The 18,198-nt window shown below is 45.1% G+C and overlaps 1 protein-coding gene across 3 annotated transcripts in view; it reads right to left on the reverse strand.

The window, feature by feature from the left end:
• The window catches only part of LOC147100112 (multiple C2 and transmembrane domain-containing protein 2-like), a 538,576-nt gene that overhangs the window by 6,178 nt on the left and 514,200 nt on the right, over positions 1–18,198 (reverse strand). For all 3 annotated transcript variants that reach the window (XM_085968827.1, XM_085968825.1, XM_085968826.1), the window contains exons 21-22: positions 11,417–11,526; positions 4,479–4,576 (exon numbers count right to left, since the gene is read on the reverse strand). In XM_085968827.1, the coding sequence (XP_085824953.1) occupies positions 4,479–4,576; positions 11,417–11,526 (208 nt within the window). The remainder of the gene's footprint in view (positions 1–4,478; positions 4,577–11,416; positions 11,527–18,198) is intronic.

Genomic DNA, 18,198 nt, shown 5'->3' on the forward strand with positions numbered 1-18,198 from the left:
AGAACTCAGCCGCAGCCGTGGGGGGAAAGGACCGGCCTGCAAGAGGGGCTGGGAGGCGCGATTTGAAAAAAACCGCTGGGGAGGGCGAACGCAGCAATTCGGCAATCGCCATTACAGCCAGCGGGGGAGAAAGGCAAATGCGGGAAGCCGCCATTTTCAGAGGCGGGGGAAGAAGACAAGCGCGGGAAACCGCCATTTTGTAAAAAAAAAAAAAAAAATTCTTTTGTTTCTCAAGAAGATCGCGAGGATGCCTAAGCGTGGTAACATCAACGATTTCGACCCCGATGTTGAAGATTGGGCCACGTATGTAGAACGCATAGAGATATATTGTAAGACAAATAAAATATCAGGTGAAGATAAAGCACTAACCTTACTAAACTCAATGTGTGCGAAGACATACGGGCTATTGAAGCATCTTCTATCACCAGCTAAACCGGCGGATCAGACTTTCGCTAATATTGTTGCTGTCCTGAAGAATCATTTGAACCCCACACCGCTGATGTTAGCGGAACGATTTAAATTTTATGCGAGAACGCAACTGAAAGAGGAAAGCAACGCGGAGTATTTAATTGAACTGCGCAAGCTAGCGAATTACTGTCAGTTTGGGGAAAGCCTGACAGAGGCACTGAGAGACAAATTCGTGTGTGGATTGTCGAAAGACGGAACACAAAAGCGGTTGCTTGAAGAGAATGATCTTACACTTGATAAGGCTGTCACTATTGCAGCATCGCACGAAGCCGCAGCGAGAGGCACCGCGGAAATGCAGCTAAAGGCAGCGGTACTCAGCGTAGATCAAATGGCTTCGGGTACAACGAAATGTTATTGTTGTGGGAAGACAACACACGATAAGAACCAATGCTGGTTTAAAAACCAGGAATGTAGAAAATGTGGCAAGCTTGGTCACATAGCTAAAGTATGCCGGTCAGGAAAGAAGACCAGCAACAAAAAGTCACCGCAGGAAAAGTGCAGCAAGGTACACAAGGTGGCTGAGAAGAGTTCGGATGAACAGAATTCGGATTCAGACTCCAACAGCAAGGAACTGGGTAGTCTGAGAATTCACAATGTGAGTAAGGAAGCTGACCGACAAACTATCTGGGTCACCCTGCAGATAGCGGGAGTCCAAGTGAAGATGGAATTGGACACCGGATCGGCGTTGACGGTCATGAATAAGCAAGATTACAAAAGGTTATTCACACATATTCCCCTACGGGATACGGAGATAGTATTAAAGACATACACGGGGCAAAGAGTATACCCCATCGGAAGGATAAAAGTCAAGGTGAGACACAAGGGCAAAGAGCACCAAGGAATGGACTTATATGTACTACCTGAGGGAGGTCCACCACTTCTGGGACGGGAGTGGATCAGGAAAATAAATATGAACTGGCATCCCCTAAAAGCAATGACGGAAAGCGCAGAAAATGAGAGGGATGTCCTGAGGTGTCCAACGTGCAACAAAGTCTACAAACAAAGGGTGAAAAACCTGTTTCAGAAGCACGTGCTGCAGTGCGGAAACCAGACTTCACAGGAGGATGGTGACGGGAACAAAGCCCAGGATGATGATTCAAACAAAAGGAGGTACCCCCGACGCAGTGCCCGGGCCCACTCAACTACATTTTTCGGGTTGACTCCCTTTTATGGGGGCAAGTCATATGGGGAAGAGGATTTTCCATTCTACCGAGATCCTTCGGGGAAGAAAAGAGGAGAGCAGTCAACTCAAGGGCAGGTAGACGGAGCCGATGATCCAAGCACGTCTTCTGATGAGGATATGGAATACTACTACAACTTCACCAGAACTGTCATCACGTCCGATCGCGAGGGAAGACTCGAGCCGTGCAGTTTCTTTGACGGCGAGGAAGATTGCCGCCTACCCAGGATCAGCTCAGACTCTGGAACTGATGATGGTAAGATCAGCCCAGGTGCAAAAGACAAGTCTAAAATGGACTTGCAGTCTAATGATGGAAAAACGAAGGAGAGCATAAATGCTTCAGGAGAGAACAAAGTATCAGAACAGAATTCCACTGAACAACAACAACATAGTTTGACAGAGAATCCTGAGTCTGTCCAGTCTACAGACATGCACATTTCTGAGGAACACCGGGCTCGAACTCAACTCAATTTCAAATTACAACAGCAATTAGAACAAATGATTCGCCATTTTGAGCAAGAGATGAATGCAAAGAAAAAGTTCTTTGACACAGAGTGGGAGAATCTGGAAAGACAGCAGAAGCAGCTGATTGAGAAAATGGAACAGGAACACACAAACCGTCTGCGCGATGAGGCCAAACGAATCAAAGCTGAGCAAGAAAGGGAATATGTCAAATTCATCGATCAGTTGAAAGCTAAGAAGAAAGAGTACCCTTTTGTGAGCAGTGTCAGCAGTAATAAGCCACTCAGGGAAGTGGTGGCAGAGGCAAAAACTGAAGATGCTGCAGAGATCAAGTTTGTTGCTGAAAGCGCTACTTCCAGAGCTTTGCTTCGAATTAAAGAATTGCCAGTTAAAATTGTGAAACCCTTAAGAGAGAAGATTAATATGGAGAAACATCGTGTCATTTTCGAATGCAAGGTTTCCAGGCCAAATGCTGCTGCCAAGTGGTATTACAAAGACAAAGAGATTCATTCCAGTAATAAATATGAGATTGTGAGTGAAGATGTGTACAGGAAGCTCGTTATTAATAATGTCGCTTTTGAAGATGAAGGCAACTACATGTGCGATGCCATAGATGACCAAAGCACAGCAAAGTTATATGTAGAAGAGCAATCAATTGCCATCATTAAACCCATATGTGATGTGGAAGTGACAGAGCCAAGTGACGCCATTCTTGAGTGTGAGCTTTCAGTTGCGGACGTGAAGCCTCCAAAATGGATACTAAATGGTGAAATTCTTCAGGCTTCTGAAGATGTGGACATTGAGCATCGTGGCACTATTCATCGTCTCACTCTGAAACAAACAACTTGTACGATGACCGGCTTGCTGCAGTTTATCGCAGGGAAATCAAAATCTGAGGCGAGGCTGACTATTAAAGAGCCTCCGTCAAAGGTAGTCAAAGAACTACAGAACATTACCGTGGAAGAGAAGCAGTCTGCTACTTTGAGCTGTCATGCACGTGGTCCCTCCGAACTGAGCCAAATCAGGCTGGAAGTAGAAAAACTTCCCAAGGTACTCGAGCCTTTAGAAGTCAACAATGCTGGTTCTGCAGTTACGAAAGTTCAAGCTGTTAAGTCCAGTGAAGGACTATTAGATGAGTCACCCCAGCAACAAGAAACTACTACACCACCGAGGCGTTATCCGGACTGAGTCAGGAGGCGCAGGAGGCACCGCCTCAGAGACTGAATCTGTGAACTGTTTTTACATGAAGTCGTGTATATATGTTATGATATTATGTTTAATGGGGAATATATACGTTTAAGCTAAAAAGGGAGGATTGTAGTGTATGTAACCGTTCCACCTTTAAGAGAACTATTTTAAGGGTTGCACTACTTTATCTTGGCTGCTGTATACTGTAATACCGGTGGTGACCACACCGGTATATAAGTGCTGTGTAATGATTTATTGGGCAGTTCCGCCCTGACCTTCAACTAGTAAAGACCTGTCAAAGTTTACTCTTGTGGTCTGTGTAGTAATTCTCAATATAACACACAGACTTAACAGACGCTGTGTCAATGCAAGTTCTTGCTTCAGAACATTCTGTAATACGCAACTCTATTGATTTCAGTCTGTCGACCTAAAGAGTTGACTGACAGCCTGTCAGAGAAATTGAGGACATGATGCTCCAGGCTAAGTGCACCTGAATTTAGCCAAAATCTATAGGGTTCAATAATTGAAGAAGCAGTGTTGCAAGACCTGGGATTTATTACAGAGATATAATTATTCCAATACTATTTCACTGGGACTTTGTTTCCAAATCCAGATCAATTTAAAAAAATTTTTTTTAAATGTATAAGCACCAACATAAATGGGCTTTGGCAAAAGGCACTGCCATAATTGGAGAGTTGATGCCCCTGCCAGTTTTTTACAAATTTGTTTATGGGATGTGGGCGTCGCTGGCAAGGCCAGCATTTATTGCCCATCCCTAATTGCCCTCGAGAAGGTTCGGAACTTATGTAACGAGAGGGCACGTTGGCCAGATTCTAATGTTCTGCCTCCCTCGTCCTTCTCCGTGGAGCATCCTACACATCTAGTAATCCAAGTTCAAATCCCACCACGGCAATTTGAGAATTTGAATTAAGTTAGTTTTTTTTTTAAAGTGCCCATGAAGCTGTCGGATTGTTGTCCAAACCAACTAGTCCACTGATGTCCTTTGAGGAAGGAAACCTGCCGTCTATACCCAGTCCCACATCAACATGGTTGACTCTTAACTGCCCTCCGAAGTGACCTGGGAAGCCCCTCAGCTAAGGACATCGGGATGAGCAATAAATTCCGGCCTTGCCAGTGACGCCCACATCCAGAGAATGAATATTAAAAAAATATCTCCCACCTTTTGGATGTCTGATGGAATTCTGGAGAGGAAGTCAAGCAGCTCGTTATTATCGATGGCGTATGGATTTCTTAGCTTCTTAGTGAATTTGTGCATCCCTGTCAACAGAATTTAATTTTTTGTTTAAATTCATTGAGACAGAAGGAACAGTTTTGCAAGTGAAAATTAGTGAGAAAACAATTACAAAGCAGCAGTCACACATGTGTGCCAGCCTTCATGTCTCAACCTTATTACCACTCTCCGTTCTGTCATCTGGGTTCATTAACAAATACCCTCTTTATATAAAATCTCATTTTCTTCAATTGCAAAATCCATTACAAAAGCAACAGCAGGAGAGTCCTCACCTCTCCCATAAGATAAGATTAGTGTTTGGTCTCCGCATTTCAAATGGAAGTTTATTAACTGTACATTTCCACGACTGGCGCTGAGCCACTCCACAATACTCCAGTGGGCTTGAGGCTCCTCCTGACCCCAGCATGTTCAGTCCTGCTGCCTTCACACGCAGACAGCGCAGGAGGATTTCTTTTTTTTTTCATAAAATAAACTTCTGTTGAGTGCCTTAAATATTAATACTTTAGACTCCGAGCGAGTCTCGACAAGCTGGAAATTCAGTTGCCCAAGAAGCAAATAGGTAACCAGGCCCCACTAGGCCTCATCCAACTGAGAGCAAGTACAGCTGATATAATGGTGATTTAAACTGCAGTATAAAAATATCAATACATATATCAAAGTGCATGTGTACTTGCAATATACTTAATTGCATTTTAGAGTTTCACAAGTATACCTACATTGCAATGTGTGTCTGAATAGAAACAAGCTGTTTGTTTTCAATACACCTCAATAGCCCTGATTGTTCATTGGTCAGGAGTTTATTTCAGGCATGGTTGGAGGATAGTAAAGACTTTACAGGATAAGTTTTCATTTTCAGCTGTATATAAATGTTTGCCAATGAATTTCTATTTTAACAATTGCTTCACCTCACCACATTACTTTATTAATCTGCTGAAGGATTGAAAGCCCATCTGTCTCAAAGTTTTTAAACAAGGAATGCACTAAAGTTCAGACTTCCAGTGCGACAGTGTGCCTTTGTTTTTTTTTCCCTGTGAGCTACGAAAGGGCTCACTACTGCAATGACCCTGCCCATCTGTGTGTGTATGTGTGAGAATGAAGTGCTCACAGCTGAACTGCTTTCCCTATGTGCGCGGCATTTAGTGCAGCGTTACATACGCGAGAAATGCAAGCTCAAATTTCATTGCATTCTGACTGTGTTGACAATCTAAACAAAGGCCTTCTCATTGACTGCATCACACTGCAGTGGTAGATTCAAAAATGGAGTGTTCCCTGACATCACTCACTTCAAAGTAATGAAGAACATGCTACCATATTAACTGAGAGCACTCGCTGACTGACTGGGCTAGGGTCTAGCTAGCTTTATTTATGTGCAACTATCACAGTCTGATGAAAATACTACACAGTTAAATTATCTGCACAAGCAAAATACTATCCAGATTAGGCCCCCCTCATTACAAAAGGGGCTGGATCAGTGTGGTCGTCCTTAGCAACAACTGGAAATCCAAAATGGAAACCCCAAACTGTCTGTCGTTTTAATGGAAGGTCATCATGATTTGAGAGACGTCTTACGGGCTGCTCCAGCACTATTCAGCCATCACCCCTGTGCTCATTGATCTACATTCGTTCCTGGTCTTCTTATTTAATTTAATATTCTCAAATCTCATGTTCAAAACCTGCCATGACCTCGCCCCTCCCAATCTCTGTAAGTAGCCCCAGGCCTCCAACTCTCCGCGATCTCTGCGCTCCTCCAACTCTGACCTCTTACGAGCCCCCCACTCCCTTCGCCCCACCTTTGGTGGCCCTGCCCTCAGCTGCCTAGGCCCTAAGCTCTGGAATTCCCTCCCTAAATCTCTTCGCCTCTCTACCTCCCTCTCCTTTTTAGACCCTCCTTAAAACCTACCTCTTTGCCCAAGCTTTTAGTCACCCATCCTAATATCTCCTTCCTTGGCTCGGTGTCAGTTTAGTCTGATTATGCTCCTCTGAAGTGTCTTGGGATGCTTTACTATGCTACAGGCGCTATATAAATGCAAATTGTTGTTTGTTACGTTGGACAATGATTGATTTTAGAACAGCTTGGTACAATACATGGTATCTTGCATAGGCTGGAATGTGTTACACAACAGCAACACATTCAGCAGGTCAGGCAGCATCCATGGAGAGAGAAACAGAGTTAACGTTTCAGGTCTGTGACCCTTCGTCAGAACTGGAAAAGGTTAGAGATGTAACAGGTTTTAAGCAGGTACAGAGGCAGGAAAAGGGAGAGTAGAGGAAGGAATTGAAGGAACAGTCTGTGATAGGATGGAAGGCAGGAGAGATTAAACTTGTACTTCTTGCAATCTAGTATATTGTATTCGCTGCTGTCACTTTAATTCTCCGCTCCACTCCCACTCTGATCTCTCTGTCCTCGGCCTCTTACACTGTTCCAAAGAAGCTCAACGTAAGCTCAAGGAACAGCACCTCATCTTTCGATTAGGCACTTTACTGGCTCCTGGACTCAACATTGAGTTCAACAATGTCAGACTATAAACCCTGCCCCCATTTTTCAGGCGGCTGTTGATGATTCTGCCATCCCCATTTGCAACATTTAATCTCTCCTGCCTTCCATCCGATCACAGATTGTTCCTTCAATTCCTTCCTTCCCTCCCCTCCCCCTTTCCCTGCCTCTGCACCTGCTTAAAACCTGTTACATCTCTAACTTTTCCCAGTTCTGATGAAGGGTCACAGACCTGAAACATTAACTCTGTTTCTCTCTCCACGGATGCTGCCTGGCCCGCTGAGTGTTTCCAGCATTTTCTGTTATTATTTCAGATTTCCAGCATCCGCAGTATTTTGCTATTGTAACACTTTCAGAAGCTTTGACTATGTCACGAACATATACAGTTTGGGGGAAAAATTGAGTATCGCCCCGTTTGGGGCGCGATTATTGGCCGTGCGCAAAGTTTAGCGCCTGACGCTAATTATCGCCTCCGACTGCAAACTTGGCTTTTATCGCCCCTGGAGGTGATTGGAGCGCTAAATCAGGTGCTTCACACCTGTCTTAAGGCGCAAAGGCCGTGGAGCGAGGCGCTACCTCAGAGCGCTGGCGAAGCTCACGTGATGTCAGTCAGCAATGGAACACAGACACACTGGCGCCGGCCAGTTCTTAAAGGGGAGTTCTGACGAAAGGTCATCGGCCTGAAACGTTAACTCTGTTTCTCTCTTCACAGATGCTGCTTGACCTGCTGAGTTTCTTCAGCATTTTCTGTTTTTATCTTAAAGTGGAGGGTTGATTTTACTCTCCATTCACATCCTGTTCATTGCAGCCTTGAATCTCGGCCTGGAGAGACCTGTACATCAAATCTGCTGGAAAGAACAATGGAGAGGCCCAGGGAAAGAGCTCAGAGTGCAGCCCCCACAGTCTCTTCTAAATAGATACAAGGAAGGGCAAATCAAAATGAACCTGCAAAGTGCTGCTCAGTGCCCAAAACTCCTTCACACAGTGTAGAATCTCTCCAGAAGTCTCTCTCTCTCACTCTCAGAATGCGTGGTGCAAAAATGTCACCAACAAAAAAAGGCAGGAAGCGGTCGCTTTTAAATAGCGCTCCCCTAGTCCCTTCCTGACTGCAAAACGCTCCCCTCAACCTGTCGTTGTTAGCGGCAGGCGGTAAGGCAGGGGGCGACACTCAATATCCGGTCCGGGGCGCTAACAGGGCGTTGCACACTCGACTGATGTCACGATCTGCCAGCGCAGGAGATCGTGGCGGTAGTGTTTAGCGCCGCCGCAAAATGTCTAGTTCATTTCCTGAGCGGCACAAACATCGCCATGCACGGGCGCTAGTTGCTTTGCGCCCCATTAGCACCCTCTTACGGCGCTAACGGGAGGCGCAAACCAACTGAATTTTTCCCCCGTTGAGTCTGTGGGACTCACATTTTCAATAGATATGGGTTTTCTTTTGCTTATTTACAATAAGTATCAGTCGATGGCAAGCTCCCATTTTGGAATAGCATGATTTGTTATGTTGGGCCAGAAATTAGGAATGGGTGCTTGCCGCGCGTGCAAGCCCCCGATCTGCACTCACCCTGCGCGCTGACATCTGAAGCCCGGGCCTACTTGCATTTCCTGTCACTGGCCCGGTTCCGATGTCGGCACAATGTGCTTGCCTGATCCAGTGGCGTAGTTAATGCGATGTGCCGGCTGGGATCAGGTGAGCACTGTGCAGCCAATCAGGGAAGGGAAACTCATTCATGAGTTTGATAGTAAAGACGGTCAAACTCATGAAAAGTACAGGCGCCCAAAAGACTAGTTTAACTTTAATTTAAAAAAATTTAAAATCCCAATAATTAAATAAACTATAAATAACTTTAAAAAACTATTTAAAACAATTAATAACATTTTTGAAAAATTTTTTTTTTTACGAATTCGGGTCTAAAAATAAACTTACCTTACTGTAAAGTCCTTAAAAACAATGAAGCTGTGGAAAAAATGTAATAATTTTAAATAATAGACCACTTACCTTCACTTACCTTGGCGGTTAGGATCAGATCAGCCATGATCTTATTGAATGGCGGAGCAGGCTCGAGGGGCCGATTGGCCTACTCCTGCTCCTATTTCTTATGTTCTTATGAATCCACTGCTTATGCCTCCTTTTTTCATTTCCAAAAAGTTCAGTCCCTTGCACACGCGCAAACCTGTCTAAACGAAGGAAGTTCAACGCGTGCGCGCAGAGTCCTGCGCGCACGCGTTGGACCTCTTAACCCCTTAGTTCGATGGAGAGGAAATGCCGGTTTCCCGCGCATGTGCTGTGCATGCTGGAATCCGGCACTTCCAACGGGCCCACGCGTGAGTACACCGTCCGTACTCATGCGTTGGGACCGGAATTACTGGCCCGTTATGTTGAACTTGTATAGATCCTTGGTTAGACCGCACTTGGAGTACTGTGAACAGTTTTAGTCTCCATATTATAAAAGGGATATAGAGGCGCCAGAGAAGGTGCAAAAAAGACTGAACAGACAGACTGGGGCTTTTTTCTCTAGAAAAGAGAAGGATGAGGGGTGACCTGCGAGAGGTCTTTAAGATTATGAAAGAGTTTGATAGAGTAGATGTTTTCACTTGTGGACGAGACCAGAACTAGAGGTCATAAATATAAGATAGTCACTAATAAATCCAGTAGTGAATTCAGGGGAAACTTCTTCACCCAGAGAGTGGTTAGAATGTGGAACTCGCTACCACAGGGAGTGGTTGAGGTGAACAGCATGGATGCATTTAAGGGGAAGCTAGATAAACACATGAGGGAGAATGGAATCGAAGGATATGTTGATGTGGTGAGATGAAGAGGGGCGGGAGGAGGCTCGTGTGGAGCCTAAACACCGCCATGGGCCTGTTGGGCCAATCGGCCTGTTTCTGTGCTGTCAATACTTTGTGATTTGAACTGCAATCACAAAAACTTTTATTTCGAAGGATGCTACAAGGGAAAATGATAACGTGTGTGTGATTGTGTGTGTGTGTATAATATAACACACACACATATATATATATCAGAAAGTTCTGCTTTGTTGTTTTGAATAAATACTGGTTTGCCAATGGATGTCACTAGGGAAGTTTTCCCATCGTTTGAAAACTTATTCCAAAGGGGAAAACACTTTGAAACAAGATCATTGCAGGAGTCGGTCTTTAAAGATGTCGGACTCAAGACTTTTCTTTAATCTCGTCAAAAAAGTGACACCAAAAACAAAAAACAAAATCACAGACACAATAAATTTGGTTGTCATGCAGAGCCATTTTTGTTTTTAATCAAAAGTTGCTAGAAGTATTCGGACCGAAAATAACTGGCGACTTTCTGAAACATTTCTCGGCGTGTGAATTTTGAAGCTCTTCAAGGCAAGGGGTGTTAGTGGAGGTGTTAGTGGACTCTCAGGTCCATTATAGTGTGGTTGGACGCAGAGTAAGGCTCTCTGTAGTCTGCCCCGACAATGTGCCTCAGCCCCAATCTCAATAAGAGTGCCACTAGGCACCTGTACTTCCCACACCAGCCGCTATTCGCGAACAAGGTCAAGAGTTTGCCATGCATATGAAATGATTTAATAATGAGGCTGGTTCCGGCAGCTCGTTGATGCATGGTGGTAAAACAGCCTGCCATGTCACTGCGTGGCAGGCTGCCGCCTCCCCAGTTTAATTCCTCACTGTGCGAGTCCCTGCTCTCAGCTTGGCTACTGGCAGGAATTGGGCAGCAAAGGTACAGCATTATCCCAGAAAGGGCAGAGACATCAGAGGGCAAGTCAAGCCATGCCAACTTTGGCCAGCACCTTTGCAACTGGTTTAATCACAATGTTGGTGACAACATGGGGGCATAACCTTAACATTAGAGCCAGGCTGTTCAGGAGTGATATCAGGAAGCACTTCTTCACAGTGGAAATCTGGAACTCTCCCCCAAAAAGCTGTTGAGGCTGGGTGGGTAGCGGGGGGTGGGGGGTCAATTGAAAATTTCAAAACTAAGATTAATAGATTTTTGTTAGGCAAGGGTATTAAAGGTTACAGAACCAAGGCGGGTAGATGGGAGTTAAGATTCAGATCAGCCATGATCTAAGAGAATGTGGAACAGGCTCGAGGGGGTGAATGCCCTGCTCCTGATCCTATGTTGCCTGAGAATGATTGACAAACTAATATCAAGCTACGGCAGTTTTGCACTGTGACAATGCCCACGAGGAACTGGAGCGAGACCGCCCAAACGCAGTACTAATGCTAACTATATATAGTCACAACATAAACGTTCAACGTACTTCATTTAAACACATCAGTCTGTGGCTTCGGCATTTAACACGCTTGCAAGCCATTTATTACGCTGGCCAGCGCTGTGGAATTATAACCGACGCGAGAGAAAGATTCTTACCCCAGATCAGCAGGAGGTACCTCAATGAGGCAAAGTACAACACGAAGGTGCAGACAGCGAGCACGACACAGGCAAGCTTGGTCAGGAAAGGGACCGACCAGTTGAAGGTGCTGTGAGTTTTAAAAAAAAAGAGGAAATTAAAATTAAAATCGCAGCTCAGGAGCAGTAGCATAGTGGAAAGGTTACTGGACCAGTAATCCTAGAGGCCTGGAATAATGATCCAGAGACAGAACTTCAAATCCTGCTCACGGCAGCTAAATTTCAGTTAAATAAATCTGGAAAAAAAAGCTAGCATCAGTAATGGTGACCATGAAACTACTGGAATGTCGGAAAAACCCATCTGGTTCAGTCATGTCCTTTAGGGAAGGAAATCTGCCGTTCTTAGCCGGTCTGGCCTATATATGACTCCAGACACACAGCAATGTGGTTGACTCTTAACTGCCCTCTGAAATGGCCGAGCGAGCCACTCAGTTGTCAGGAAGGCGGCTCACCACCACCTTCTCAAGGGCAATAAATGTTGGCCTTGCCAGCGACGCCCACATCTCATGAATGAATTAAAAAATTTGCTATGTGATCTTTGCGTAGTGTTTCAAAATCCAAGATATTTACTCTGTAAAGCTACTCTTCCCAACAAACAACAGGTGCAACTGGATACATCACTTCAAAAAAGAACCACCCATTTAAGGGAAAAATCAAAATAGTGTGGAAAATGATAAAGCCAAGAGTCTAAAGGGGATTGCATAAACCCTTCCGACACTGCATCTATTCTGCTGTTTTCCCAAATGAACTCACTTTACTTTACATAATTATTGATTTGTAAGTATTATTATGACAAGGATTGAGTATATTTCCATTAAAGGAACACTCCAAGGAGCAGCTTATAAAGATGTAATTCAGACCCTAACCATCAGCCTTACAGGATTTCTTACTAAAATTACAATGTTTTTACTTGGCTCCGATGCTAATTAGCGCTATAACTATTGATACTGCTGGCCTCCATTTCCCACTGCGCGCTTATTTATTATGACACGGGGATCATAAAATGCTAAGTATAATCTTGTTTTTACAACAGTTTCTCCCCTCTGTTGTATTTAGAAGAAATTCTAGGTTACAGCGTCAGAATGCACTCCACTGATAATTCAAAGTAATTTTTGCGCTCTTCAGTTATTTGAATTACGCAACGTAAATAACGGGAGTTTAACGTCAATGATGCAGCTTTGAATTAAATGGAGTAGACGGCACCAGCAACTTGTGTGTTGGCCAGGAAATAATTACTGAGAAATTGGGCGGGTGGTGTGAGCGAGTTCACTTGTGGGGCAGGAGATCCCGGAGGTAATGTTAACCCCCCCAAAAAAAGGGTGGGTTTGGGTTGGGTGGAAGGTTAAAATTTTTTAAATATCAAACATGACCCCAACCCCTCCCCCCATTTCCGGTTTTAACGGAGGCAGGGCGGAGGGGGCAGGCAGCGACCCCGCTCCCAGGAGGAGAGTTGGCCATTTCAATATTATGATGAGGCTGAGGGCCAGGGCCCCTCCCCCACCCCCCTGATCAGCTGTGGCTCAGTGGGTAGCACACTCGCCTCTGAGTGAGAAAGTTGTGGGTTCCAGTCCCACTCCAGGGACTTGAGCACATACAGCTAGGCTGACACTCCAGTGCAGTACTGAGGGAGTGCTGCACTATCGGAGGTGCCATCTTTCGGGTGAGACGTTAAACTGAGGCCCCGTTTGCCCTCTCAGGTGGACGTAAAAGGTCCCATGGCACTATTTCGAAGAAGAGCAGAGGAGTTATCCCCGGTGTCCTGGGCCAATATTTATCCCTCAATCAACATAACAAAAAAAAAACAGATTATCTGCTCATTATCACATTGATGTTTGTGGGAGCTTGCTGTGCGCAAATTAGCTGCCACATTTCCCACATTACAACAGTGACTACACTCCAAAAGTACTTCATAGGCTGTAAAGCGCTTTGGGACGACCGGTGGTCATGCAAGGCACTATATAAATGTAAGTCTTTTTCTTTCTGATCGGAGATCGAAGATCGGACCCCCCCACCCCCCATGCCGATCAGAAACCCCTCCCCCCACACCACCACCACACTACCGCTAACCCAGCTGCAGGAAAAATAGCAGAACCAGTGTGCACAAGGTGTAGAAAAGTCTTAATGATTTCACTACACCTAAAGCAAGAGGAAATCTTCTGCTACATTCCATTTAAGGTTGTACGCCAACAGCCAAAGCGCAAGAAACAAACGCGGACACACCCGTCCCAGGATGGAAGAGGCGGAGCACAGAGATTCGCGCCATTAATGCGGGGGTTGATTGTGACTTCTGGTGACACGTGGCAACCGATCGCCCGCACCCGAAGAGGCGGCAGTGACGTTGACACACCGACCTCAATACCATCAGGCCGCAGAGCTGCGGGGCATCCAACGGGTGTCCTGGTGCATGCTGGCCAGATCGAGGCCTACTGATATCAGGCTGCCCCAGCCTGTAGGTAGGTGCGGAGGATCCCGGAGCGGCAGCGGCTCAGATTATTTTTGTGTGGCGCACAGTTGCACTCCTGCACTACCAGGCACCACAAGGTCCACAGCTCGGACACCGACCACTTCCGACTGGACCCCGATTTGCATATTAAAAGGGGCCTGCCGCCTGAAACAGGTGAGTGCGTCCAGCGATTAGCCCCTTTCAACAGATCGCCGGCCGCCTCATCAGTGTTAACGGGGGCAGTAAGGTTACCGGCCCCATCTTGAGGCCGTTACCGCCCCATTAATGGCAGGTGGCAGAAGTGAAAATTGAGCCCATCATCCTGCATCAAAACAGAGCCGAAAAGTCCTTTGAATTTGGCAAGAGCTGCAAAGAATGGGACCGGGAAACCTGTGCAATCTACAGTAAAAACTCGCAGAATTAAAATTACTAAACAGATTGTTGGTCGCTGGTTAACATAACTTTACAGACTCCTTGGAAGAGAAGGGATGAAGGGAGGGAGAAAGGAAGGACATGCATTTCTATAGCACTTTTCACGACCTCAGCACGTCCCAAACGGCTTTACAGTCAATGAAGCACCTTTGAAGTGTAGTCACTGTTGTAATGTAGGAAACGCGGCAGCCAATTTGCTCACAGCAAGCTCCCACAGACAGCACTGAGATGATGACCAGATAATCTGTTTTAGTGATTGACATGAAGCAGTCATTCATGAAAGAAAGACTTATGAAATAATACTGAGCGGCCTGCGGGTGGCGCTGTCCAGGGAGATTATAAATACTCGGGCACGGGCCCAGCTTGCCCAGGACATTCTTAACAGGAACTAGTGAAGGACACAACTAGACCTCCATGTTGTAAAACAGTTGATTAAAGCTTTGTTTAACGCTTAGACCAAGTGCCGAGTAGTTTTCTTACGTCAGTGATGTTGGTTGAGGGATAAATATTGGCCAGGACGCCGGGGAGAACTCCCCTGCTCTTCTTTGCAATGGTGCAGCGGGATCTTTTATGTCCACCTGAGAGAGCAGACAGGGCCTTGGTTTAGTATCTCATCCAAACGTCGGCACCTCTGACAGTGCAGCACTCCCTCAGCACTGCACTGGAGTGTCAGCCTCGTCCAAGAGCAGCATTACTCCTTTCTGTGCATCTGCCGGGCTGCAAGTCAAATGCACTGTGTTGTCTATCAACAAAGACTTCCGTAGCTGTAATATTGAATAATGAATATAAGTGTCACTAAAGGAACACAATCTGGTTCATTGTCAGAGTAGATTACTGAAAGATCTCTTTTGGTCCTGATTATCACGACTAGTCTTCCACCTTGGATCTTTCTGCATCTTCTGAACACTGAATGATCCCCTTCCGTTCAATCTTTACAGCAGCTGCTTGGAAACAAACACTTTCCAACCGAGCTGATTTTATCAAAGTGTGACTGGAACCACAATCCAGAATGTGGCTCGCGTGTCGATGTAGAATTAATCCTCTTTTGTATAATGAGCGGAATGAAAATGGCCTGAAAACCTCCTCCCCCCCACCACCTATTTCACATAAAACTGGAATTTTATTAATTAAAAACCCAGAGTGACATGGCGTAATCAAACTTTAATCATTTCACATTAATATATGCATTCTCCAATGAAAGAATCATAATACTAATTTCTTCTGTTTGAAATCCCAGCGACCCCAGGGAAATACATCAGATAACATGCTCACATCCTCATTATCACCCTTGCGAGGTACCCGACAATGCACCTGGGACAGAGCTAAAGAGAATGTACTAAATACATTATCGTTATGAGAACGCAGCCTCCTTTCTATTTGTCAATAAAGTAAGCAATAATTAATTACTGCTCAATAATGTATTCCAGGATTAGTATAGGCACAACGTAAAACACAATAATGATGTGCAAACTCAAGATTGTTGTCAGATCAGATTAAATTCTTGTGACAATATACCACTCTATCATTTTCTGATGAGTTTTGGTGTGTGCACAAGCCTATTAGTCGATAGTTTATTGAAATAATATGATCTGATTGGACTGCTCAACAAGTGGGCTCTACTCCTCTGCAGCACTGTACAAGTTCAGCCATTCATCTACATTTCAAAAGTTTGTTCTTAAAGGGCCCTTGCACCAAATAATTTGCTCATGGTTAATGGGGTGAGAACGTACGGGTCAATGGGTTTCACCTACTGTGTTGTGTTTTATTTGGCGATCTGGTCCTAACTCCAGCACTGCACAATTGCATTCAGACATTCTCACTGTTATAAGGCACATCCTGGTCACTAACGACATTTTTGAAGTGCGTCATAGAATGTACAGCACAAGAACAGGCCATTCGGCCCATCTGGTCTATGCCGGTGTTTATGCTCCACAAGAGCCTCCTCCCACCCCTCTTCATCTAACCAGCATATCCTTTTATTCCTTTCTCCCTCGTATGTTTATCTAGCTTCCCCTTAAATGCATCAATGACCGTTCAGACACGGTGCAATTCAGCACGACGAGAGAATCATCCGCATATATCAGGATAAGCTTAAATACATCAAATTTTAAACAGAGTAAAATCAGATTTGCTCCAACTACTGGCATCAACAAAGTGAATGTAAATAGTTGCACCTGCAAGTTGATCCACGGTAAAGGTGAACTCTTGGATGATTTTGGATCTCAGGATCAAAAGGAATGAAATTCAGGTGCTTTGAAAACTGAAATCTTAACTTTAATATAATAAAACGAAAAAAGAAAGGACTTGCATTTCTATAGCGCCTTCCACAACCTCAGGACGTCCCAAAGCGCTTTACAGCCAATGAAGTACCTTTGAAATGTAGTCACTGCAGCAGCCAATTTGCACACAGCAAGATCCCACAAACAGCAATGTGATAATGACCAGATAATCTGTTTCAGGCATAACAACAGAAAATGCTGGAAATACTCAGCAGGCCAGGCAGCATCCGTGGAGAGAGAAACAGAGTTAACGTTTCAGGTCTGGGACCCTTCATCAGAACTGGAAAAAGCTGGAGATGTAACAGATATTAAGCAGGTGCAGAGACAGGGGGGGAGGGGGAGGAAGGAATTGAAGGAACATACTGTGCTTAGTTAAGAGGCAGGAAAGATAAAATGTTGCAAATGAGAATGGCAAAATCATACAGCATGAAAAATAGGGGCAGGGGTTATAGTTTGAAATTGTTGAACTCAATGTTGAGGCCAGAAGGCTGTAAAGTGCCTAATCGAAAGATGAGGTGCTGTTCCTCGAGCTTACGTTGAGCTACATTGGAACAATGTAATAGGCCGAGAACAGAGAGATCAGAGTGGGAGTGAAGCAGTGAATTAAAGTGACAGGCGACCGGAAGCTCAGGGTCACCCTTACGGACTGAGCCTTCTGGCCTCAACGTTGAGTTCAACAATTTCAAACTATAACCCCTGCCCCCATTTTTCATGCTGTGTGATTTTGCCATTCCCATTTGCAACATTTTATCTTTCCTGCCTCTTACAAAAGCACAGTATATTCCTTCAATTCCTTCCTCCCCCCTCCCCCTCCTGTCTCTGCACCTGCTGAATATCTGTTACATCTCCAGCTTTTTCCAGTTCTGATGAAGGGTCCCAGACCTGAAACGTTAACTCTGTTTCTCTCTCCACGGATGTTGCCTGGCCTGCTGAGTTTTTCCAGCGTTTTCTGTTGTTATTTCAGATTTCCAGCATCCACAGTATTTTGCTATTATAATCTGTATTTTGTGATGTTGATTGAGGGACAAATATTGGCCAGAACACTGGGGGGAACTCCCCTGCTCTTCTTTGAAATAGTCCCCATGGAATCCACCTGAGGCAAGCTTGCCCAAATGTTGAGGGTTCTCACCTATGTTTTGCAGCATATATGCACTCACTTTGATTTTGACTACACTATGGAGTCTACTTAAAAAAACAATGCTGTATTTCCCTAATCGCTCAATTAGTTATGACAGTGAGAGCAAGAAGATCCAAAATAGGATCCCCAATTTGGACTGAGTTTTTTGTAATTAGTTCACGGGATGTGGGCGTCGCTGACAAGGCCAGCATTTATTGCCCATCCCTAATTGCCCTTGAGAAGTGGCCGCTTTCTTGAACCGCTGCAGTCCGTGTGCTGTTAGGGAGGGAGTTCCAGGATTTTGACCCAGCGACGATGAAGGAACGGCGATATACTTCCAAGTCAGGATGGTGCGTGACTTGGAGGGGAACTTGGAGGTGGCGGTGTTCCCATGCGCCTGCTGCCCTTGTCCTTCTGGGTGCTGGAGGTCACAGGTTTGGGAGGTGCTGTTGTAGAGTTAGCTGAGCTCATC

Source organism: Somniosus microcephalus, chromosome 27 (assembly GCF_052327205.1).
Source record: "Somniosus microcephalus isolate GS21.2 chromosome 27, FLI_Smic_1.0, whole genome shotgun sequence".
Classification (NCBI taxonomy): Eukaryota; Metazoa; Chordata; class Chondrichthyes; order Squaliformes; family Somniosidae; genus Somniosus; species Somniosus microcephalus.